A 26,780-nucleotide genomic window follows, 5' to 3' on the forward strand; every position below is an offset into this window, starting at 1 on the left:
ATCTGATACCCCAGCAGTGTCGCCGTACACTTCTCTAAATGGCCTGTAGATGACGACATTGTAACAGCTAAAGTTAATTCAAAGCGACACATTGCACTGATAGGTGGAATTTCCTCCTCTCTTCCTGAGGGATGCTGCATCATGCACATGTTTTATCTTTTATTTAGGTCATCTGGCGCAATTATTCTTGATTTTAGCCAATGACAGTAATATCATCTGAACTGAAACGACCTCTTTTCACCATACATCCGAGGTTTGTTGGTTAAATATCATTAGAGGAGGATAAATAATGTGGTGATTTGCCGGGGGTGTAGCAGCCGTGATACAGCATCTTTCTTTGCAAGTGACACATCATCATCAGCATCCATAGGGAAAGAGAGATCAGGTATGACAAGTCTTTACGAGGAAATATAATGATTTATTGCATACATTTGTAGCCTGTGTATCATTTGTGTTCGTGTAATTGCTATTTTGCTGGGTGTTTCTCTGTATGGCTTTGGATCGTGGGAAGAAGAGGCGCATTGAAAAATGACGTAACGTTAATTGCTAATAATACCCCATTTATAATTACCTATACGTGGTGTGTTTAAGGGGAAAACGCAATTTTCTCCACTCCTAATGGGTACAGTAGTGGCATCTTCTGCATCTTCTGCATTGCCAATTGCTACCAACTGCGTCTGTTCCTTTGAATTGTATTGTTTTGTGTGTATTTCAATAAAGCGTTTCTTTATTTTATCCTCCACTTTTGTTCATTACCTATTTTATTCGGCTGTATTCCCTCCTGTCTGCTTAGCCCAGCAGGATTCTCAATGATGCTATTTACGTCACACAACTGTACTACAAAAAATACAGTTGGAAGTGTTTCAAATCCAAATCTGGCAGTTGTGGGAGACTAAACTTGATACAATGCCTTCCTTATGGTGTCATTGTCCTTTTACTACAATTCAATATTCAGATCTTGAATTGTTACCAAATTATCAAACCCTTGCCCTTGGTGATGCCTTCAAGTGAAGTATGATTATGTTGTATTGACCCTACCACAATACATTGATAGGGAGATGTAGGTAGATGATGGACTTATTTATTCCCTGAATTGTTATGGATTATGGATCATGTTACAGGCCAAACAGGAAGGAACTTAATGACCCAGGGCCACACCCAGTAGCAGTTCTCTAGTGTTGAAGGTGCATTGCATCCTTGTGTGACATTCCTTTTTTCCCAGCTCAATAGGAAACAATGGCAGACAAAAGTGACATAAAAGCCGAGCTAGAGCGCAAAAAGCAGCGCCTAGCTCAGATCAGGGAGGAGAAGAAGAGGAAGGAGGAGGAAAGGAAAAAGAAAGAGGTAAGATAGGAAAAAAGTGAGTAGACACACTGTCATGCTCATCCCTGTCTGTCCGACTTGACCTGAGCCATAGACCTCATGCTAATATCCTATTACAAAGCTAATATACTGTGTGTGTGTGTGTGTGTGTGTGTGTGTGTGTGTGTGTGTGTGTGTGTGTGTGTGTGTGTGTGTGTGTGTGTGTGTGTGTGTGTGTGTGTGTGTGTGTGTGTGTGTGTGTGTGTGTGTGTGTGTGTGGTTAGCGCATTGGACTAGTAACTGAAAGGTTGCAAAATCAAATCCCCGAGCTGACAAGGTAAAAATCTGTCATTCAGCCCCTGAACAAGGCAGTTAACCCACTGTTCCTAGGCCGTCATTGAAAATATGAATTTATTCTTAACTGCCTTTCCTAGTTAAATAAAGGTCAAATAAAAATATACACCACCTGCTCTTTCCATGACAGACTGACCAGGTGAATCCAGGTAAAAGCTATGAACCCTTATTGATGTCACTTGTTAAATCCACTTCAATCAGTGTAGATGAAGGGGAGGAGACAGGTTCAATAATGATTTTTAAGCCTTGAGACAATTATGACATGGATTGTGTATGTGTACCATTCAGAGGGTGAATGGGTGAGACAATAGACTTAAGTGCCTTTGATAGGGGTATGGTAGTAGGTGCCAGGTGTTTGTGTCAAGAACTGCAATGCTGCTGGGTTTTTCACGCTCAACAGTTTCTCGTTTCTATCAAGAATGGTCCATCCCCCAAAGGACATCCAGCCAACTTGACACAAATGTGGGAAGCATTGGAGGCAACATGGGCCAGCATCCCTGTGGAACGCTTTCGACACCTTGTAGAGTCTATGCCCTGACGAATCGAGGCTGTTCTGAGGGAAAAAAGGGTGTGTGTAACTCAATATTAGGAAGGTGTTCCTAATGTTTGGTATAGTCAAGAGTATGTGTGTGTGTGTGTGTACAGACAGAGACGCAGCAGAAGGCTGAAACTGCCCCAGTGGACTCCGACTTGGACCGGAAGCGCAGAGAGACTGAGGCCCTTCTACAGAGCATCGGCATCTCCCCAGAACCCCCACTAGGTACACAGACACACACACTGCACAACTCAAATTAGTTAGGGATGAGCTCCTCAAACAAAGCTACAGTTAGCGTTTCTGTGGGGCAGAAACCATAGAAATGAGAATGAATAGAAAGGGCATCTCCATTCAAGTCAATGATGGCATAATTGGTAGACTGGCAGCCATTTTGAGTGTACCCATGCCAGGAAGTAAAATCAAGATGTTTACCCTTCAATCTGTGCTGTGATTGGTTGAGTCAACTCAACTGAAATGACAAAAAATACATTCCATTTCATGAGCCACATTAGTTAGCATCATTTGAATGAACATTCTACATTACCATGGCAATCCAGCATCAGTTGATGCAGTATAACATTCCAAAAATTATTGGAAATGTTATACTGTGGAAATGATTCCGTCACAATACCAATACCAGGCAGCCATTTCGAGTGTATCCATGAATTTACGAGTCAATTACCAGCGTTAGAGCTTCCAAGTCCATTCTATTCATTCTTATTTCTATGGCAGAAACTGTCATCATATAAACTCAGCAAAAAAAGAATTCATAATAATCCAAATAACTTCACAGATCTTCATAGTAAAGGGTTTAAACACTGTTTCCCATGCTTGTTCAATGAACCGTAAACAATGAATGAACATGCACCTGTGGAACGGTCATTAAGACACTAACAGCTTACAGACAGTTGGCAATTAAGGTCTCAGTTATGAAAGGACACTTAGGACACTAAAGAGGCCTTTCTACTGACTCTGAAAAACACCAAAAGAAAGATGCCCAGGGTTCCTGCTCATCTGCGTGAACGTGCCTTAGGCATGTTGCAAGGAGGCATGAGGACTGAAGATGTTCCAGGGCAATAAATTGCAATGTCCGTACTGTGGGGGGTTTGTAGGCCTGTTGTAAGGCAGGTCCTCACTAGACATCACCGACAACAACGTCGCCTATGGGCACAAACCCACCGTCGCTGGACCAGACAGGACAGGCAAAAAGTGCTCTTCACTGACGAGTTGTGGTTTTGTCTCACCGGGGGTGATGGTCAGATTTGCGTTTATCGTCGAAGAAATGAGCTTTACACCGAGGCCTATACTCTGGAGCAGGATCGATTTGAAGGTGGAGGGTCCATCATGGTCTGGGGCGGTATGTCACAGCATCATCGGACTAAGCTTGTTGTCATTGCAGGCAATCTCAAAGCTGTGCGTTACAGGGAAGACATCCTCCTCCCTCATGTGGTACCCTTCCTGCAGGCTCATCCTGACATTACCCTCCAGCATGACAATGCCACCAGCCATACTGCTCGTTCTGTGCGTGATTTCCTGCCAGACAGGAATGTCAGTGTTCTTCCATAGCCAGGTTAGAGCCCGGATCTAAATCCCATTGAGCACGTCTGGGACCTGTTGGATCGGAGGGTGAAGGCTAAGGCCATTCCCCCCAGAAATGTCTGGGAACTTGCAGGTGCCTTGGTGGAAGAATGGGCTAACATCTCACAGCAAGAACTGGCAAATCTGTTGCAGTCCATGAGGAAGAGATGCGCTGCAGTACTTAATGCAGCTGGTGGCCACGCCAGATACTGACGGTTGCTTTTGATTTTGACCCCCCCTTTGTTCAGAGACACATTATTCCATTTCTGTTAGTCACATGTCTGTGGAACTTGTTCGGTTTATGTCTCAGTTGTTGAATCTTGTTATGTTCGTACAAATATTTACACATGTTAAGTTTGCTGAAAATAAACACAGTTGACAGTGAGAGGACCGTTCTTTTTTTGCTGAGTTTATATGGTGAGCTGTAATGGAACAAACATACACTACCGTTCAAAAGTTTGGGGTCACTTAGAAATGTCCTTGTTTTTGAAAGAAAAGCACATTTTTTGTCCATTAAAATAACATAAAATTGATCAGAAATACAGTATAGACATTGTGAATGTTGTAAATTATTATTGTAGCTGGAAACGGCAGATTTTTTAAATGGATTATCTACATAGGCGTACAGAGGCCCATTATCAGCAACCATCACTCCTGTGTTCCAATGGCACGTTGTGTTAGCTAATCCAAGTTTATAATTTTAAAAGGCTAATTGATCATTAGAAAACCATTTTGCAATTATGTTATCACAGCTGAAAACTGTTTTTCGAATTAAAGAAGCAATAAAACTGGCCTTCTTTAGACTAGTTGAGAATCTGGAGCATCAGCGTTTGTGGGTTTGATTACAGGCTCAAAATGGCCAGAAACCAAAGACCTTCCTTCTGAAACTCGTCCATCTATTCTTGTTCTGAGAAGTGAAGGCTATTCCATGCGGGAAATTTCCAAGAAACTGAATATCTCGTACAACGCTGTGTACAACTCCCTTCACGAACAGTACAAACTGTCTCTAACCAGAATAGAAAGAGGAGTGGGAGGCCTTGGTGCACAACTGAGCAAATAGGGCAAGTACATTAGAGTGTCTAGTTTGAGAAACATACACCTCACAAGTCATCAGCTGGCAGCTTCGTTAAATAGTACCCGCAAAACACCATTCTCAACGTCAACAGTGAAGAGGCGAATCCGGGATACTGGCCTTCTAGGTAGAGTTGCAAAGAAAACGCCATATCTCAGACTGGCCAATAAAAATAAAAGATGGGTAACGGAACACAGACACTGGACAGAGGAAGATTGGAAAAAAGTGTTATGGACAGACGAACCGTAAGTTTTAGGTGTTTGGATCACAAAGAAGAACATTCGTGAGATGCAGACATTTTTTTAAGATGCTGGGGGAGTGCTTGACACTATCTGTCAAGCATGGTGGAGGCATTGTGATGGTCTGGGGGTGTCCCAGACCATCACAATCATACCATCATACGTACCCACCCTAGTCACACCCTGACGTAACCAAAATATAACGAAAACAGAGATATCTCAGGTCAGGGCGTGACAGGGGTGCTTTGGTGGTGGTAAAGTGGGAGATTTGTACAGGGTAAAAGGGATCTTGAAGGAAGGCTATCACTCCATTTTGCAACGCCATGCCATACCCTGTGTACGGCACTTAATTGGAGCCAATTTCTTCCTACAACAGGACAATGACCCAAAGCACAGCTCCAAACTATGCAATAACTATGTAGGGAAGAAGCAGTCAGCTAGTATTAGGTCTATAATGGAATGGCCAGCACAGTCACCGGATCTCAACCCTATTGAATTGCTATGGGAGCAGCTTGACCGTACTGTAGGTAAGAGGTGCCCATCATGCCAATCCAACTTGTGGGAGGTGCTTCAGGAAGCATGGGGTGAAATCTCTTCAGATTACCTCAACAAATTGACAACTAGAATGCCAAAGGTCTGCAAGGCTGTAATTGCTGCAAATGGAGGATTCTTTGATGAAAGCAAAGTTTGAAGGACACAATTATTGTTTCAATTAAAAATCATTATTTATAACCTTTGCCTTGCAAAAGTATTCATCCAGCAGAGCTGGGCTTTACGGAAGAGTGTCCAGAAAAAAGCCATTGCTTAAAGAAGAAAAAAGCAAACACCTTTGGTGTTCACCTAAAGGCATGTGTGAGACTCCCCAAACATATGGAAGAAGGTACTCTGGTCAGATGAGACTAAAATTGAGCTTTTTGGCCATCAAGGAAAATGCTATGTCTGGCGCAACCCAACACCTCTCATCACCCCGAGAAAATCATCCCCACAGTGAAGCATGGTGGTGGCAGCATCATGCTGTGGGGATGTTTTTCATTGGCAGGGACTTTGAAACTGGTCAGAATTGAAGGAATGATGGATGGTGCTAAATACAGGGGAATTCTTGAGGGAAACCTGTTTCAGTCTTCCAGAGATTTGAGACTGGGATGGAGTTTCACCTTCCAGCAGGACAATAACCCTAAGCATACTGGTAAAGCAACACTCAAGTGGTTTAAGGGGAAACATTTCAATGTCTTGGAATGGCCTAGTCAAAGCCCAGACCTCAATCCATTTGAGAATCTGTAGTATGACTTAAAGATTGCTTTACACTAGCGGAACCCATCCAACTTGAAGGAGCTGGAGCAGTTTTGCCTTGAAGAATGGGCAAAAATCCCAGTGGCTAGATGTGCCAAGCTTATAGCGACATACCACAAGAGACTTGCAGCTGTAATTGCTGCAAAAGGTGGCTCTACAATGTATTTGCTTTGGGGGGGGAATAGTTATGCACGTATGCAAGTTTACTGTTTTTTGTCTTATTTCTTGTTTGCTTCACAATAAAACATATTTTGCATCTTCAAAGTGGTAGGCATGTTGTGTAAAACAAATGATACATTTTAATTCCAGGTTGTAAGGCAACAAATAGGAAAAATGCCAAGGGGGTGAATACTTTCACAAACCACTGTAATTCCTATTCATTTTGCAACTCATTTCATGTAAGTTTTCATGGAAACAAGGACATTTCTAAGTGACCCCAAACCTTTGAACACTAGTGTATGTTCTGTTATTTTATCTACATTATGTGTGCTTGCAGTATGTGTGCTTGCTACTGTTGCATGTAACAGGTGTGTGAATTTGCTGTTTTACTTTTACACATCTTAAATATCAAGTGTTTTTTTGTGTGTTTGTTTTTTTATACATGATCATTACTTGTTTCTCATTATTTGTTTCTCCAATCCAATTTCCTCACAATGTCTATTGCAAAATAAATTGAAATATTTTTGAATTCACATGTGAGAAAATCTTAAAATGTCATACCATTCATAATTTCATTCATAATTTCTGTGACATTTCACACTCAATCATGTTATTCATATTCTCTCAAATATTATTTCTAACAATTTCATACCTTTCCCATTTCATCTGAACTTTACCATGTTTTTGGTTTAATGTATTTCCTCATCTGTGGTACTACATGTGTCTTGAACCTAAATGGGTTCTTTGGCTGACCCCATAAGATAATCCTTTGAATAACCTTTTTTGGTTCCAGGTAGAACTCTTTCCACAGAGGGTTCTACATGGAACCCAAAAGGGTTCTACCTGGAACCAAGAAGGGTTCTCCTTTGGGGACAGCCGAGTAACCTTTTGGAATCCTTCTTTCTAAGAGTGTAGTATTTTATGAGCCCTTTATCTATGCACAGGAGTTTCCACAAAACAATGATATTGAGGTGGAGTTGTTGTATGCAAATATATGTGAACATCCACATTTTCACATTGAAATTATGGGCTTAATAACAACAGTTGAAAACATACTGTATCTCACTACCAACATACTGTACGTTTACGTTTGTCACTGTTCTCTAGTGGTACAATATTGTAACAACACCCTGATCGCAACATGACCTTGTGGTTGTTGTACAACAGTGGCTTTTGCAATGAAACCTTCCAATGACCAATGAAAGCCATGATTGCTTTGACTTGAATGGTAAATGAGGAATCCATTTGACTTTCTGTCCCCTTTGTGTTTTCATTTGATCATTCTTTTTTATCACTCATTTGCTTTCAACCATTTCACCCTGTTTTTTCTTTCGGCCACCCTCTGCCTCTGGCATTGCTTGGGTTGACCAGTCCATCCGCTGCAGCCTTTAATGTTGGATACGTGTTATTTTCATTATTTAGTCCCGAACCCCATGTCCCCATCCAAATCAGTGAGCCGACACAGCACCCCCAGTGAGACGGGAAGTCAGGACTCAGCCGAAGGGGCTGCAGCCGGCAGGTAGGCAGCCATTTTGTTTACATGACTGTTATTATACTTTATTATAACATATGGTTGAGTTGGAGTTACTGACCCAGAGTAAGACCAGGGCAAGAGCAACTGGAAAATTGCTGAGATGATAATGTAATGAGTATGATGCTTATCATCCAATACATCAGGGATGTTCTCTGAAATATTATCATTGACTGTTTAGATTCAGTAGTAATACATTTGTAATGAAAAGCGCTATATCAAATCAATATATTATTATTACTGTAGTATTACTGTAGTATTACTATAGTATTCCTGTAGTATTCTAGTGGCCCTTTGGCTATGTCCCCTGGCTTAAAGGAGTGCTACATGAAAAATGCATCATATGATGCATCAAGGCAAGTCTTTGCTCAACTAAAAGTGCTTTACCTTGACTGCTGGCATGCACCATTTTGGGAGATTTTATTTGAACTAATGGTCAAACATTTGTTAGAGTAATATTCCTTTAATGAAATGGTGGTTGTAGTTAAGTGACAAAACACTAAGCATACAGTTTATCTATGCTTCTATCTCTCTCACATATCTCTCTTTGTCTCTTTGTATGGGATCTGCAGGTATAGGTAAGGACCAATGTCAGTGAGGGTTGTTGTTGGATGTTGTGTCTTGTAGCTGTGGGTTTTTATACACTCTGTGTACTGTCATTTATCTCATTCTATCATGACATAAGCACAACTCGCAAAATAACATTTAATCTCTAAACTGTGTGATGTGAATATCAATCAGACTCAGATTTGATTTACCATATCAAAACTCTCCCAACTTACTTTAGTTTTAAGGTATTTTAAGCCCAAATCCTCATTTTTGGGGAAAGATAGTTCTTTAAATGGATCCTTGGTGAGCCACAAAATGTCCTGTACATGCTAGAATGCTCTGTAGATATCAACTTGATGCACATAATTCAACTCTCACTTCTCTGAAGAACATAGCCTCCAGGCTAACATAGCCTCCAGGCTATGTTCCCAGGCGTCATGCTGTGGCACTGCTGCAACCCATGTGTCATACATGCTTATGTGTCATCATACAGTAGCTGACGTTCATCTCATTCTCACACACCAAACCAGCACCGATGACTAAATGCGACTGTGTGTTATCTGTCAGATATCTGACACTGAGAAGGACCCCCAGAACCGCAATAGAGTACAATCCCCCTCAAGAATTGAACTCTATTGTCCCCATCAGGCATGATGTGTTGGTCATCGACGGTGTCCCATGTTGAGTGTGTTCATTTATGACTGTGTCCCCTCTCAGGTCAGGGTTGTCTGGCGTTAGTAAGCATCAGACACAGGCTCAGAGCGACAGGTAAGCATTTTCTACTCAGAGCAAGGAATGCTCAAGCCCAAGTTTTTTGCCTACAGACAGGACACACAAACAGACAGACAGACACAGTGATACAGATAGACAGTGAATGTTATGGCAGGTGTGTTTCTGTCAGGCATAAAAAGACAGACAGTAAAGCAGACAGACAGACAGACAGACAGACAGACACAGTGATACAGATAGACAGTGAATGTTATGGCAGGTGTGTTTCTGTCAGGCATAAAAAGACAGACAGTAAAGCAGACAGACAGACAGACAGACACAGTGATACAGATAGACAGTGAATGTTATGGCAGGTGTGTTTCTGTCAGGCATAAAAAGACAGACAGACACAGTGATACAGATAGACAGTGAATGTTATGGCAGGTGTGTTTCTGTCAGGCATAAAAAGACAGACAGACAGACACAGTGATACAGATAGACAGTGAATGTTATGGCAGGTGTGTTTCTGTCAGGCATAAAAAGACAGACAGTAAAACAGACAGACAGACAGACAGACAGACACAGTGATACAGATAGACAGTGAATGTTATGGCAGGTGTGTTTCTGTCAGGCATAAAAAGACAGACAGTAAAACAGACAGACAGACACAGTGATACAGATAGACAGTGAATGTTATGGCAGGTGTGTTTCTGTCAGGCATAAAAAGACAGACAGACAGACACAGTGATACAGATAGACAGTGAATGTTATGGCAGGTGTGTTTCTGTCAGGCATAAAAAGACAGACAGTAAAACAGACAGACAGACAGACACAGTGATACAGATAGACAGTGAATGTTATGGCAGGTGTGTTTCTGTCAGGCATAAAAAGACAGACAGACAGACACAGTGATACAGATAGACAGTGAATGTTATGGCAGGTGTGTTTCTGTCAGGCATAAAAAGACAGACAGTAAAACAGACAGACAGACAGACAGACACAGTGATACAGATAGACAGTGAATGTTATGGCAGGTGTGTTTCTGTCAGGCATAAAAAGACAGACAGACAGACACAGTGATACAGATAGACAGTGAATGTTATGGCAGGTGTGTTTCTGTCAGGCATAAAAAGACAGACAGACAGACACAGTGATACAGATAGACAGTGAATGTTATGGCAGGTGTGTTTCTGTCAGGCATAAAAAGCTACAAAAGGTTGTTCTTTCCCTCCTGGGTGACTGCTGCCTGACACCTGCTGTTTCCCTAAACCACTGGCTTGAAAGATTTCCACTCGCATGAGTCAATAGAAGTCATTTCACTGTGACAGATCTGACAAAACAGTCTTTTAGGGTGTCATCCCAGTTAAGACAGTCGGGTCGAGTGACGCGGTTGACGCTTTACCGCGCTCTACTAGCATTGTGCATCTGTTAAAGTGGTAATGGGCATGTTCACCATTCCTGAAAGGTACCATTGAGAAGTGGTACGCCGGTCAAAAATGCTAGCTACCCTGTCACAATTTGCACTTTGGGAGATGACTTTAGAGAAAGCTCCAGTTTGTTTATAAGCCACCCTGAATGATTGCCCCACAAACAAAAGAAAGCACAGCTTTATCACTAAGCATATACTGTATAAACAGAATATATTCTTAATACGTGACATATGGGTGTTCTATATGTCATACAACTGCTTTCATACAGTATACTGAATGTGATTGTGTACATGTATTGTGACTTGTGTATACTGTATGTGAAGATGCATACATTGTGTGCTGGTTCAATGTCCTGTATTGTTGGCACAAACTGGCATATATGAAATATGTAAATACAACATATCTGTTTGTAAAGCTATATACAGTAACAGTCAAAAGTTTGGACACACCTAGTCATTCAAGGGTTTTTCTTTATTTGTACCTTTACATTGTAGAATAATAGTGAAGAAGACATCAAAACTATGAAATAACATGTAGTAACCAAAAAAGTGTTAAACAAATCCAAATATATTTCAGATTTTAGATTCTTCAAAGGAAACACCCTTTGCCTTGATGACAGCTTTGCACACTCTTGGCATTCTCTCAACCAGCTTCACTTGAAATGCTTTTCTGACAGTCTTCAAGAGTTACCACGTATGCTGAGCACTTGTTGGCTGCTTTTCCTTCACTCTGCGGTCCAACTCATCCCAAACCATCTCAATTGGGTTGAGGTCGGGTGATTGTGGAGGCCAGGTCATCTGATGCCGCACTCAGTCTGGAGGTGTGTTGGGTCGTTGTCCTGTTAAAAAACAAATGATAGTCCCACTAAGCGCAAACCAGATGGTATGGCGTATCGCTGCAGAATGCTGTGGTAGCCATGCTGGTTAAGTGTGCCCTGAATTCTAAATAACTCTCAGACAGTGTCACCAGCACGCACTCCCACACCATCACACCTCCTCCTCCATGCTTCACGGTGGGAACCACACATGCAGAGATCATCCGTTCACCTACTCGAGACACAGCGTATGGAACCAAATATCTCAAATTTGGACTCGTCAGATCAAAAGACAGATTTCCACCGGTCTAATGTCCATTGCTCGTGTTTCTTGGCCCAAACAAGTCTCTTCGTCTTAGTGGTCTCCTTTAGTAATGGTTTCGTTGCCGCAATTCGACCATGAAGGCCTGATTCACACAGTCATTTATTTTCGCTGCAATTTCTGAGGCTCGTAACTCTAATGAACTTGTCCTCTGCAGCAGAGGTAACACAGGGTCTTAATTTCCTGTGTCGGTCCTCATGAGAGCCAGTTTCATCATAGCACTGGATGGTTTTTGCGACTGCACTTGAAGAAACTTTCAAAGTTCTTGAAATGTTCCGTATTGACCGACCTTCATGTCTTAAAGTAATGATGGACTGTCGTTTCTCTTTGCTTATTTGAGCTGTTCTTGCCATAATATGAACTTGGTCTGTTAACAAATAGGGCTATCTTCTGTATACCACCCTTACCTTGTCACAACACAAGTGATTGGCTCAAACGCATTAAGAAGGTAAGAAATTCCACAAATTAACTTTTAACCAGGAACACTTGTTAATTGAAATGCATTCCAGGTGACTACCTCATGATGCTGGTTGAGAGAATGCCAAGAGTGTGCAAAGCTGTCATCAAGACAAAGGGTGGCTATTTTGAAGAATCTTAAATATAAAATATATTTTGATTTGTTTAACACTTTTTTGGTTACTACATGATTCCAAATGTGTTATTTCATAGTTGTTATGTATTCACTATTCTACAAGGTAGAAAATAGTAAAGTAAAGAACAACCCTGGAATGAGTAGGTGTGTCCAAACTTCTGACTGGTAGTGAATATGAAAGACGGAAATACAACATATCTGCTTGTAAAGCTTCTGCACTGTTGCATTATGTTGCATTATGTTGCATTTTGCCCAACTTAAGAGAGATCATTTTATATTTGTCCAACCATTTGGATTTTGAAGAACAGATAAATCATATTTATATTATTCTATACATAGTTATTAAACCATTTTCATATTACCATGACATTTTGTACAAATATTGTACATTGTCCCACCATAATTTCATATTCATCAAATAGATATTCTGATATTTGACCAAGAATCTATAACAGGGAGATAGATAGAATCATGTTAAAACCTAAACATTTTCCCCATTGAATTACCCAACTGTCATGTCCCCAATAAGTGATTATGTTTGTCCTGTATGTCTCAGTGCCCTTGCATGTGTATTTCTGTCTAATGTTATTCTGTTAGACATGTGTGTGCATGTGTATTTCTGTCTAATGTTATTCTGTTAGACATGTGTGTGCATGTGTGTGCATGTGTGTGCATGTGTGTGCATGTGTATTTCTGTCTAATGTTATTCTGTTAGACATGTGTGTGCATGTGTGTGCATGTGTGTGCATGTGTATGCGAAGGTGTGGTTAGTTTCAATTCTGTTCCAATTCAGTCAATCAAGGAATCAATTAAAATTACAAATCAAGAATGGAAAAATCCTCATTGAAAAGAGGATTTGGAATCTCAAGTAATCTCCTGATTCAACCGAATTGATTTGAACTGAAATGTACTCCAACCCAGCTCAGTATGTGTTGATCTGTGGGTTACTGCTGTGGCTCACCTAACCTGGCATGTGTTTTCCCTCCCTCTATTGCGCCCCCTGCTGCCCACCCGAGGACCCTGCAGTGGGACACTGACCCCTCTGTTCTGCAGCTGCAGGATGACTCTGAGCTAGGGTACATACCAGTTCCTCTCCTCTATCTCCTTCCCTTTTTCGTTCTCTCTATGCGCTTCCCTTTTTCGTTCTCTCTATGCGTACTCCTCTTGGGGAGGTGTGTGGTTCAATCGGAGAAGGGCTGTCTGAACACCAGGGGTGTATTCAGAGATGTGAAACAAGCAGATAGAAATACCATGAATAAAGCTGACTTGAGTCCTTACTCATGTCAAATTGGCATGGCTGTTCTATGCAATATATTTCTATCTGAATGTTCCACAACATTATTCCCTACTGAATTAAGCCCTGATGAGGTACTGCAGACGCGAAGGACTGAATCACTATATTTAATGTCTCAGTGTTTTATGCATGAATGTACCAGTGTGTGTGTGTGTGTTGGTCAGCAGTGCTGAAGTGTGTAGCATGATGTACTACAGTACCCATAGTGCTCTGTGACCCACTACTTCCTGTCTCACTCCATCCAGGCGCAGGATGCATAGACTGGGGGCGTCTAAGATCACACAGGTGGACTTCCTACCCAGAGAGGTGGTGTCGTATTGCAAAGAGACTCAGACGCCCATCACTGGCACTACCCATCTGTCTGAGGGTGAGTGTGTAAGGTGTGCATGCGTGCGTGTGTGTGTGTGTGAGTATTTTATAATCGACATAACACAGCACTCGATTGCTCCCTCTTTACAGCATACCCTCTAAAAAAAACTATAAAAACAACACATACTCTACAGTTGAACCCTTTTCATATTTTTTATGATTACATTAAATCCATGTGAAAACAGAGAAGTCCACATTGATCTGATTGCCATTACTGTCAGATGGGCTGTAGTCCTTACTGCCTGGCTTGATCCACAGCCTGTAAACCTGTAGTGATTTATTTCCATTTGACCGACACAGCCCTTCATTTGCTGAGAGAGGGAAGGAGAAGAAAATGAGAAAGAGCAGAGAGTGAATGAAAGACAAGGAGAGAGAGAGAGAGCAGGAGGAGGCTTTTTTTTAAAGAGATGCCTGCCTGCTTGTCTTTACTCTGGCTGCCTGGAATCAGAGAGAACAGACACTGCATTGACTCCCAGCTCTAAGTAGATGCAGAGTGACTGTCTGGGGGTAATACAAGATGGCTGCCGCTGTCAGAGGAGAGGAGCATCACCTGGAATGGTGGCTGTATCTGTCTCTCTCTATGTCTCTGTCTCATCAGACTAACTTAGAACTGAGACACTACATTTGGATTCTGTTTCATCTGGATTTGGTTTGAAAGAAAATGTTTTGGAATATTTGATACATTTAATGTGAAATTGGTCAATTTAATTTAATTATACTTGTTTGATAAAGTGTTAGCCTTTTACTGCGGTGGGCTAATTCAGGGCCACACAGAGTGATTCTTGGTAGTCTTAAACAAATCTACTTTGAAACAAATTATACACCTCACACACATGGGTATGGGCTTAAAAAAAAGAAGACACCTGTACCATGTCAGATATAGAGTTGAAATGTATTACATTTAGATTTTCTATCCCAATATTACACTTTATATACATCACAGAAGACTGAAATATAACAAAACTGCTTGACATAGAAACACTGGATTTTCAGCGTTTTTTTAACATAATGTTTATTAATTATGAAATTATGAAAAATATGAATAACATTCCACCCATGAGGCCAAAGAGGGGGCTTTTTGTCATTGACTGCAGGAAAGGCCTACTTTGTTATAGATATCATTTTTCATCATTCTATCATTTTTATCATTAATGTGGCTAGGGATTCAGGAAATGATTGGCTTCCACATAATTCCACATTCACAACTAAAGAAGTTGGTTTAGCTAATGCTTTGTTTCCCTTAGTGTGTTCCAGCTTCTACTTTACCGTTTTTATTAACATGTGCTGGGATATAATACTTAACCAAATCATTATTTTATTTTTATATATGGAGTCCAAAGGAGGAGTCCAAAAAACTATTTAAAATGCAGATGGTTGGAGAGAAAGTGACAGAGCGAAGGAAAGAGGAGTGAGAGAGAAAGTGACAGAGCGAAGGAAAGAGGAGTGAGAGAGAAAGTGACAGAGCGAAGGAAAGAGGAGTGAGAGAGAAAGTGACAGAGCGAAGGAAAGAGGAGTGAGAGAGAAAGTGACAGAGCGAAGGAGAGAGGAGTGAGAGAGAAAGTGACAGAGCGAAGGAAAGAGGAGTGAGAGAGAAAGTGACAGAGCGAAGGAAAGAGGAGTGAGAGAGAAAGTGACAGAGCGAAGGAAAGAGGAGTGAGAGAGAAAGTGACAGAGCGAAGGAAAGAGGAGTGAGAGAGAAAGTGACAGAGCGAAGGAAAGAGGAGTGAGAGAGAAAGTGACAGAGCGAAGGAAAGAGGAGTGAGAGAGAAAGTGACAGAGCGAAGGAGAGAGGAGTGAGAGAGAAAGTGACAGAGCGAAGGAGAGAGGAGTGAGAGAGAAAGTGACAGAGCGAAGGAGAGAGGAGTGAGAGAGAAAGTGACAGAGCGAAGGAGAGAGGAGTGAGAGAGAAAGTGACAGAGAGAAGGAGAGAGGAGTGAGAGAGAAAGTGACAGAGAGAAGGAGAGAGGAGTGAGAGAGCAAAGGAGAGAGGAGTGAGAGAGAGAAGGAGAGAGGAGTGAGAGGGAAAGTGACAGAGCGAAGGAGAGAGGAGTGAGAGAGAAAGTGACAGAGAGAAGGAGAGAGGAGTGAGAGAGAAAGTGACAGAGAGAAGGAGAGAGGAGTGAGAGAGAAAGTGACAGAGAGAAGGAGAGAGGAGTAAGAGAGCGAAGGAGAGAGGAGTGAGAGAGAGAAGGAGAAAGGAGTGAGAGAGAAAGTGACAGAGCGAAGGAGAGAGGAGTGAGAGAGAAAGTGGGAGAGAGAAAGAGACAGAGTGAGATAGAGATACTGTAGAAAGAGAGAGAGATAAAGAGATTGAGAGAGAGCACCAAACATATCCATTTGGACCAAGCCAATAACAATGCCAGCATAGTATTTGCATAACACTGTGTGGTAGCTAGCCATAATGTACAGCATCCATTCTATCCCACTTATTTGCTCTGTTCTGGTCCTCCTTACCATCAAGCACTTGGGTCTGTACAGAAATGACAGTTACTGTAAGTGTAGTATTGTCTCACAAAATGGAACCTCATGTCATTCCCTGCATGGAATCTGAGAGTGTTCTTTTTTCTCTCCTCCTTCCTCTTCCCCCCCCCCTTCCTTCCTTTCCCCCTCTCCCACCATCTTCTCCTGGCTCCTTGATCCCTCTGTTGGCTCCAGCTGGTGACCATGTGATCTCAGACTTCCTGTCATTATAATTGATGTGTTTTTATTCTTTCCACTTCCTTGAAGCCTGATCAGAATTAAAATGGCTGTTTGGAATTTCCTGTCAAAGGCGGGGTCATTTATTCAGCAAGTGCAACCACTGACAACCCCTTTGATTGGCCGTTGCCCTTAGCGATGCAAGCTCCATGCAGTTTGTTTTCTTCTCCTCTCTTCTCCAACCCCCCCTGACCCCCAACTCCCCACCTCTGGTCCAAGAACTGGTTTGAGAAAGGAGGAGATGTGTGTGTGTATGTATACTGAACAAAAATATAATGGAAACTTGCAACAATTTCAAAGATTTGACTTAGTTACAGTTCATTTAAGGAAATCGAATCTACTGATTTCACTTGACTGAGAATACTGATAGGCAATGCATCTGTTGGTCACAGATACCTTATCATGGTGAAACATGATGAATGGAGGCAGATTAATGGCACGACAATGGGCCTCGGGATCTCCTCATGGTATCTGTGCATAAAATGCAATTGTGTTTGTTGTCAGTAGCTTATGCCTGGTCATACCATAACCCCACCGCCACCATGGGGCTCTCTGTTCACAGCACACGTGGCCTGTGGTTGTGAGGCCGGTTGGTTGTACTGCCAAATTCTCTAAAACGATATTGGAGGCGGCTTATGGTAGAGAAATTATAATTCAATTATCTGGCAACAGCTGGTGGACATTCCTGCAGTCAGCATGCCAACTGCATGCTCCCTCAAAACTTGAGACATTTGTGGCATTGTGTTGTGTGACAAAAATGCACCTTTTAGAGTGGCCTTTTATTGTCCCCAGAACATGGTGCACCTGTGTAACGATCATGCTGTTTAATCAGCTTCTTGATATGCCACACCTGTCAGATGGCTGGATTATCTTGGCAAAGGAGAAATGCTCACTAACAGGGATGTAAACACATTTGTGCGCAAAATTTGAGTGAAATAAGCTTTTTGTGCTTATGGAACATTTCTGGGATCTTATATTTCAGCTCATGAAACATGGGAACAACACTTTACATGTTGCATTTATATTTCTGTCCTGTGTGTGTGTGTGTGTGCGTGCGTGCGTGCGTGTGAACTAGCGTAGGTTGTCTGTGTGGAGGTGACCTCGGCCTTACTAGACCATGCAGGAGATGTGGGAGGGGTGATGATCTGAATCGGTTTCTCTGGCCACCTGCTACATAACATGCCTCCTGACTGTGTGTTTGTTCAGGCAAAGCCAGGAGCTCCTCCCTCTGATTGGTGAACCTTAATAGACGCAGCACATGTTTGCTGCGTTCTCTGTGGTTAGAACCAGGGTCAGACAGATGCAGCTGGCTCTTGGAACTGGGTTCTGATGTTCTAGGTACGGCAGGGTGGACTACAGGAACATTTTCAGAATTTTAAAATTATGACTTGACCCCTGGTGCCAAACAGTGGTCGTTCCGAACCATTGCACTGACAGATTAGGCAGGGCTGTCGTTAAGTGTTTTCAGAGCTAGCATACGGTAACGTCTCCCCAAGGAGAATTACAGTGTAAGGGTCCTCATGCTGGTGGGTAAAGTATGATCTGGTCTGGTGGTGCAGAAATTCATGGTTAAGATATTATGCATTAATGCAAAGATGTTTTGGCATATTTCCCTCTCTCTCTCTCTCTCTCTCTCTCTCTCTCTCTCTCTGCATCTATCTCCCTCTCTCTCTCTCTCTCTCTCTCTCTCTCACTCTCTCTCTCTCTCTCTCTCTCTCTCTCTCTCTCTCTCTGCATCCATCTCCCTCCCCCACCCCCCTCTCTCCCTCTCTCCCTCTCTCTCTCTCTCACTCTCTCTCTCTCTCTCTCTCTCCCTCTCTCTCTCTCTGCATCCATCTCCCTCCCCCACCCCCCTCTCTCCCTCTCTCTCACTCTCTCTCTCTCTCTCTCTCTCACTCTCTCTCTCTCACTCTCTCTCTCTCTCTCTCTCCCTCTCTCTCTCTCTCTCTCTCTTTCAATTCAATGTAAGTGCTTTATTGGCATATAAAACATATGTTTACATTGCTAACGCAAGTGAAATAGATAATAAACAAAAGTGAAATAATCAACAAAAAGGAACAGTAAACATTACACTCACAAAAGTTCCAAAATAATAAAGACATTTCAAATGTCATATTATGTGCAAATAGTTAAAGTACAAAAGGGAAAATAAATAACCATAAACATGAGTTGTATTTACAATGGCGTTTGTTCTTCACTTCCCTTTTCTTGAGAAAGTATCCACTCCCTTGGCATTGTGTTGCCTTACAACCTGGAATTAAAATAGATTTTTTGGGGGGGTTCGTATCATTTGATTTACACAACATGCCTACCACTTTAAAAGTGTTAAAATAAGACAAAAAAAACTGAAAACCCCCCCAAAAGTCAATACTTTGTAGAGACACCTTTTGCAGCAATTACAGCTGCTAGTCTCTTGGGATATATCTCTATAAGCTTGGCACATCTAGCTGGGATATTTCCCATTCTTCAAGGCAAAACTGCTCCAACTCCTTCAAGTTGGATGGGTTCCGCTGGTGTACCACAATCTGCAAGTCATACCACAGATTCTCAATTGGATTGAGGTCTGGGCTTTGACTAGGCCATTCCAAGATATTTAAATGTTTCCCCTTAAACCATTCAATTGTTCCTTTAGCAGTATGCTTAGGGTCATTGTCCTGCTGGAAGGTGAACTTCCGTCCCAGTCTCAAATCTCTGGAAGACTGAAACAGGTTTCCCTCAAGAATTTCCCTGTATTTAGCGCCATCCATCATTCGTTAAATTCTGACCAGTTTCCCAGTCCCTGCTGATGAAAAACAAATAACCATAAACACAATTTGTTTATAATGGATTTAATGGTGCTCCGCGGGATGTTCAAAGTCTTTCCTTGAAGGCCAAAAAGCTAAATGTTGGTCTCATCTGACCAGAGTACCTTCTTCCATATGTTTGTGGAGTCTCCCACATGCCTTTTGGCGAACACCAAACGTGTTTGCTTATTTTCTTCTTTAAGAAATTGCTTTTTTTCTGGACACTCTTCCGTAGTAAAGCCCAGCTCTGTGGAGTGTACAGCTTAAAGTGGTCCTATGGACAGATTCTCCAACCTCCGCTATGGAGCTTTGCAGCTCCTTCAGGGTTATCTTTGGTCTCTTTGTTGCTGTTACGGCTTTCTTCCGTTGAAGGAGAGTCGGACCAAAATGCAGCGTGGTTAAATCGAGACATCTTTAATGACGATAAATATGAAACATACAAAAACAACAAACGGAATGTGAAAACCTATACAGCCTGTCTGGTGAACACTAACACAGAGACAGGAACAATCACCCACAAAAACACAGTGAAACCCAGGCTACCTAAATATGGTTCCCAATCAGAGACAACGAGAATCACCTGACTCTGATTGAGAACCTCAGGCAGCCATAGACTATGCTAGACACCCCTACTCTGCCACAATCCCTATACCTACTAAAACCCCCAATACCACAACACAACACAAAATAACCCCATGTCACACCCTGGCCTGACCAAATAAATATATAAACACAAAATACTAAGACCAGGGCGTGACAGTTGCCTCCCTGATTAATGCCCTCCTTGCCTGGTCCGTGAGTTTTGGTGGGCAGCCCGCCCTCTCTTGGCAGGTTTATTGTGGTGCCAATTTTTTTATAATGGATTTAATGGTGCTCCGCGGGATGTTCAAAGTCTCTGATATTTTTTTATAACCCAACCCTGATCTGTACTTCTCCACAACTTTGTCCCTGACCTGTTTGGAGAGCTCCTTGCTCTTCATGGTGCAGCTTGCTTGGTGTTGTTACAGACTGGGGCCTTTCAGAACAGGTGTATACAGTTGAAGTCAGAAGTTTACATACACCGTAGCCAAATACATTTAAACTCAGTTTTTCCACAATTCCTGACATTTAATCCTAGTAAAAAATCCCTGTCTTAGGTCAGTTAGGATCACCACTTTATTTTAAGAATGTGAAATGTCAGAATATTGCAGAGAGAATTATATATTTCAGCTTGTATTTCTTTCATCACATTCCCAGTGGGTCAGAAGTTTACATACACTCAATTAGTATTTGGTAGCATTGCCTTTAAATTGTTTAACGTGGGTCAAATGTTTTGGGTAGCCTTCCACAAGCATACCACAATAAGTTGGGTGAATTTTGGCCCATTCCTCCTGACAGAGCTGGTGTAACTGAGTCAGATTTGTAGGCCTCCTTGCACTCACACGCTTTTTCAGTTTTGCCCACATATTTTCTATACGATTGAGGTCAGGGCTTTGTCATGGCCACTCCAATACCTTGACTTTGTTGTCCTTAAGCCAATTTGCCACAACTTTGGAAGTATGCTTGGGGTCATTGTGCATTTGGAAGACCCATTTTCGACCAAGCTTTAACTTCCTGACTGATGTATCCACATCATTTTCCTCCCTCATGAAGCCATCTATTTTGTGAAGTGCAACCAGTTCCTCCTGCAGCAAAGCCCCCCCACAACATGATGCTGCCATCCCCGTTCTTCACGGTCGGGATGGTGTTCTTCAGCTTGTATGCCTCCCCCTTTTTCCTTCAAACATAATGATGGTCATTATGGCCAAACAGTGAAACAAGTAATTTTTTCCATTTCACTTCATCAATTTAAACTCTTTTGTGTATATCCATCCATTACATGAAATCCAAATAAAAATCCATTTAAATTACAGGTTGTAATGCAACAAATTAGGAAAAAGGCCAACGGGGATGAATACCTTTGCAAGGCACTGTTTCTACTGAGATATCTACTGCAGCCCTCATCTGCCACATACAAGACCCGTTCTGCCAGTCACATTCTATTAAGGTCCCCAAAGCACACACATCCCTGGGTCGCTCCTCTTTTCAGTTCGCTGCAGCTAGCGACTGGATCGAGCTGCAACAAACACTTAAACTGGACAGTTTTATCTCAATCTCTTCATTCAAAGACTCCATCATGGACACTCTTACTGACAGTTGTGGCTGCTTTGTGTGATGTATTGTTGTCTCTACCTTCTTGACCTCTGTGCTGTTGTCTGTGCCCAATAATGTTTGTACCATGTTTTGTGCTGCTAAAATGTTGTGTTGCTACCATGTTGTTGTTATGTTGTGTTGCTACCATGCTGTGTCATCATGTGTTGCTCCCTTGCTATGTTGTTCTCTTAGGTCTCTCTTTATGTAGTGTTGTGTCTCTCTTGTTGTGATGAGTGTTTTGTCCGATATTTATACTGTATTTAAGATGTATTTTTAATCCCAGACCCCTGTCCCTGCAGGAGGCCTTTTGCCTTTTGGTAGGCCGTCATTGTAAATAATAATTTGTTATTAACTGACTTGCCTAGTTAAATAAAGGTTAAATAAAAATAAATAAATACAAATGATTGTAGCAACAGGTCACAAATATTGCCGCTGTGATGGCACATTGTGGTATTTCACCCAATAGATATGGAGTTTATCAAAATTGGGTTAGTTTTTTATTATTTGTGGATCTAAGGGAAATACGTGTCTCTAGTATGGTCATAAAGAGGTTAGGAAGTGCAGCTCAGTTTTCCCCTCATTTTGTGGGCAGTGTGCGCATAGCCTGTCTTCTCTCTCTGTCTCTGTCTCTCTCTCTCTCTCTCCTCTCTCTCCATCTCTCTGCCCTCGGGGCCTTAGCAAGACCTTATGATCCCGGTCGGCAGGCCTAACAGTTCAGCCTAATTTCCCTGGGATAGTGTCTCTCTCCTCTGTTAAAACTGACATTTCTGCCAAAAAGAGAGAGAAAGAGAGACAAGGAGAGTGACAGAGAGGGAGAAACACAGCTGTCAATCTGCTGGAGGAATAAAGGGGTAATTAGGCTGTTTAATTGGGGTGGTGGTGTGTCCTATCGACCAAGCTAATTCACTATGGAGTGTCCTGGGCTACCTCCCAAATGACACCCTATTCCCTACATAGTGCACTACTTTTGACCAGAGCCCATTAGATTTGCTGCTGTACACTGTTGGGGTGCGTCAGGTTTAAATTATGCGATTGGCTCATGTTGGGGTTCCTACTGTGAGTGGTTGTCATGGTGACTGTAGTGTAACTGACCTTTTGACCAAGAGTTTTATTGTTATCAATGAGGCCTGGCTGCTGTGCAGCAGTGGATCAAATGGTTTCACCAATAAAACATTTGATAGTAGTCAGACCTCAGTGGCCTGTCCAGACATCTTATTTATGTGTTTTTAATTTCAATTTCAATGTATTTATTGTTTTGTGTTTTTATTTTATACCATTTCATATGGAGGGGCACTAGTAACGACCCTGAATTGCAGAAGAGATCAGAAAATATATCTTGCTCAATTTCTTTCTCTATTGGTAGAGCTGAAGGTCTGTGAAGTTATTGAATTGTCCAGCAATGTGGCAGCAAAGATGGTCTGAATTTGAACCATGAAGCATTTGTAAGGCCATGATGATATTCAAAATGGAGGTCTGCGTGTGTGACAGGAACTGAAACTCTTGTCTCCTAATCACTTTAACTGTGGATGGGTGACTCAGGGATTCTCACATAATTTGACAATGTCTGTTGAACTCTTGACCTCCCATATTTCCCAGAGCTCTTGTTCTGGGCGTCTGGTAGTAGTAGTAGTAGTAGTGTGTGTGACTCTTATTTAAGTTAATGCAATGAAGCTTTTCATTTCCGAAAGTGCTTTTTCCATAGTGACTATGTGTGGTGTGAGCTTGGTGCAGATCCCTTGTCCCAGTGATTCCCATTGAGTGGTCAGAGGATCTGATTGTCCTTAGTGTGCATTGTGTCACAATCAGATCAAGGCCCAGTCATTGTAGCTTCATAAAGATGGCTCCAGGTCCTGATTGGCCTCATGATGTCTATGAAAGAGCAGGCTTGTGGCCTGTCTGTATGACTACAGAGTGTGTTGTGTTACTGTGTCAGTGGAATAGTCTGAAGTTGCAACTAACCACTGTTACAAGGTCCGATACCATTTCCTTCCACCGATAGTTAATAGTACTATTAACAGGTATGGTAATCTGATCCTAGATCTGTGGTAAAGGGCTATAAGTCTAGTGATGGGAGGGCAAAGGCGTATGTGGAGAAGTCCCCACATTGTTCCAGTAATGCAGCAGGGCCCATATTCACAAAGTGTCTCAGAGTGCTGCTCTCGGATCAGTTTTGCCTTTTAGATTATAATATTATAAGAACAGGCAAGATCTAATCCTATATCACCCCTCCTGCTTTGAGAGACAGGCCCAGATATCTGTCCCCGTCTCTCTGAGGTTAGTGCCCCTCTCTCTGACCCTGAGCCCAGCCAAACCAACCCAATCAGGAAGTTAGCGTGGGAAGGCCAGAGCGTTGACACAGCACCCCATCCGCTATTTACCCTTTACTGATTTCAATCAGGGAGATAAGTATCACTTTTACAAGTATTAAAAAGGAACCCGTCAGGGCTGAATGGCTGTGTGTGTGTGTGTGTGTGTGTGTGTGTGTGTGTGTGTGTGTGTGTGTGCGTGCGCGTGCGCGTGCGCACGTGCATGCGTATATACAGTATGTGTGTGTGTGTTTCCGATAGGGTTGGACCAGGGTCCGTTTGGCATAGGCTCAGTAAGGGCCCAGTCCAGTCCAAACTCCTGGCATCGGTTTCGTTCAATGGAGCCTTACAAGGCTAGCAATGAGTCGAAGTGGAAAAGACAGAGAATGGGAGAGAGAGAGATGGAGTGGGAGAGAGAGAGAGAGAGAGAGAGAGAGAGAGAGAGAGAGAGAGAGAGAGAGAGAGAGAAGAGCTGGACCAGTTGAGGGAGGAGTAGTTTGGTCTGGGAGACTTGTTTGTAACAGTTATGATATTAGAGCAGTAATTGTGAGCACTGAGCCACATTTCAAATGTGCCTCAAGAAGTCCAGTTTATTTTCACTTGGTGTTACCACTCTGGCCTCAAATGGATTAGAAGATGACATGGTCAAGTGTGTGTATACATTGTAGAGGTCGACCGATTATGATTTTTCAACGCCGATAACGATTATTGGAGGTCCAAAAAAAGCCGATACTGATTAATCGGACGATTTTTATATATATTTGTAATAATGACAATTACAACAATACTGAATGAACACAAATTTTAACTTAATATTATACAAAAATAATTCAATTTAGTCTCAAATAAATAATGAAACATGTTCAATTTGGTTTAACTAATGCAAAAACAAAGTGTTGGAGAAGAAAGTAAAAGTGCAATATGTGCCATGTAAAAAAGCTAACGTTTGAGTTCCTTGCTCAGAACATGAGAACATATGAAAGCTGGTGGTTCCTTTTAACATGAGTCTTCAATATTCCCAGGTAATAAGTTTTAGGTTTTAGTTATTATAGGACTATTTCTCTCTATACCATTTGTATTTCATATACCATTGACTATTGGATGTTCTAATAGGTACTTTAGTATAGCCAGCCTAATCTCGGGAGTTGATAGGCTTGAAGTCATAAACAGCGCAATGCTTGAAGCACAGCGAAGAGCTGCTAGCAAACGCAGGAAAGTGCTGTTTGAATGAATGCTTACGAGCCTGCTGCTGCCTACCATCGCTCAGTCAGACTGCTCTATCAAATCATAGACTTAGTTATAACATAATAACACACAGAAATACGAGCCTTACGTCATTAATATGGTAAAATCTGGAAACTATCATTTCGAAAACAAAACGTTTATTCTTTCAGTGAAATACGGAACCGTTCCGTATTTTATCTAACGGGTGGCATCCCTAAGTCTAAATATTGCTGTTACATTGCACAACCATCAATGTTATGTCATAATTACGTACAATTCTGCCAAATGAATTACGGTCTTTGTTAGGAAGAAATGGTGTTCACACAGTTTTCAACGAGCCAGGCGGCCCAAACTGCTGCATATACCCAGACTCTGCTTGCACAGAACACAAGAGAAGTGACACAATTTCCCTAGTTAAAAGAAATTGATGTTAACAGGCAATATTAACTAAATATTCAGGTTTAAAATTATATACTTGTGTATTGATTTTAAGAAAGACATTGATGTTTACGGTTAGGTACACGTTGGTGCAACGACAGGGCTTTTTTTGCGAACGCGCTTGTTAAATCACCTGTTTGGCGAAGTAGGCTGTGTTTTTGGGGTGGCAGTGTAGCCTAGTGGTTAGAGCGTTGGACTAGTAACCGAAAGGTTACAAGTTCGAATCCCCGAGCTGACAAGGTACAAATCTGTTGTTTTACCCCTGAGCAAGGCAGTTAACCCTAGTCTATCATTGAAAATAAGAATTTGTTCTTAACTGACTTGCCTAGTTAAATAAAGGTACAATTAAAAATTCAACACAGTATAAACTTGTAATATCATCAACCATGTGTAGTTAACTAGTGATTATGTTAAGATTGATAGTTTTTTCTAAGATAAGTTTAATGCTAGCTAGAACCTTGTTGCATAACAGGTAGTCAGCCTGCCACGCAATCTCCTCGTGGAGTGCAATGTAATCTGCCATAATCGGTGTCCAAAAATGCTGTTTACAGATTGATTACAGATTGTTATGAAAACTTGAAATCGTCCCTAATTAATCGGCCATTCTGATTAATCGGTCGACCTCTAGTACATAGTGTGTGTTTCTTTCTTTAGGCTTTCTTGGACCACTAGCTCCCAGGGACTGTATTGTGTGTTTGTGTGTCTGTGTGTGTTTGGTTGTGTACATGTTTGACTGCGTGCATGCGAGCGTGTGTTCATGTGCTATGCGTGTGTGTGTACTGTGTGTAGAAGGGAGTGATTCACTCGCTGGTTGTTGTGTGTGTACTGTGTGTAGAAGGGAGTGATTCACTCGCTGGTTGTTGTGTGTGTACTGTGTGTAGAAGGGAGTGATTCACTCGCTGGTTGTTGTGTGTGTACTGTGTGTAGAAGGGAGTGATTCACTCGCTGGTTGTTGTGTGTGTACTGTGTGTAGAAGGGAGTGATTCACTCGCTGGTTGTTGTGTGTGTACTGTGTGTAGAAG

General features: G+C 41.9%; 1 protein-coding gene across 5 annotated transcripts in view; it reads left to right on the forward strand.

Annotated features, from left to right (window-relative positions):
* Nucleotides 1-75: 75 nt before the first annotated feature.
* The window catches only part of LOC109904393 (cytoplasmic dynein 1 intermediate chain 1-like), a 129,455-nt gene continuing 102,750 nt past the window's right edge, over nt 76-26,780 (forward strand). Inside the window, exons 1-8 of one of the 5 annotated variants that reach the window (XM_031788911.1) lie at nt 76-385; nt 1,223-1,344; nt 2,302-2,416; nt 7,952-8,048; nt 8,633-8,638; nt 9,327-9,377; nt 13,492-13,551; nt 14,015-14,136. In XM_031788911.1, coding sequence (XP_031644771.1) covers nt 1,237-1,344; nt 2,302-2,416; nt 7,952-8,048; nt 8,633-8,638; nt 9,327-9,377; nt 13,492-13,551; nt 14,015-14,136 — 559 coding nt within the window. In that variant the 5' untranslated portion in view covers nt 76-385; nt 1,223-1,236. Of the gene's footprint in view, nt 386-1,222; nt 1,345-2,301; nt 2,417-7,900; nt 8,049-8,632; nt 8,639-9,326; nt 9,378-13,491; nt 13,552-14,014; nt 14,137-26,780 lie in introns of all 5 variants that reach the window. The other 4 variants (XM_031788909.1, XM_031788913.1, XM_031788912.1 and 1 more) reach the window with 4 other exon arrangements.

The sequence above is a fragment of the Oncorhynchus kisutch genome, linkage group LG14, assembly GCF_002021735.2.
Source record: "Oncorhynchus kisutch isolate 150728-3 linkage group LG14, Okis_V2, whole genome shotgun sequence".
Lineage (NCBI taxonomy): Eukaryota > Metazoa > Chordata > Actinopteri > Salmoniformes > Salmonidae > Oncorhynchus > Oncorhynchus kisutch.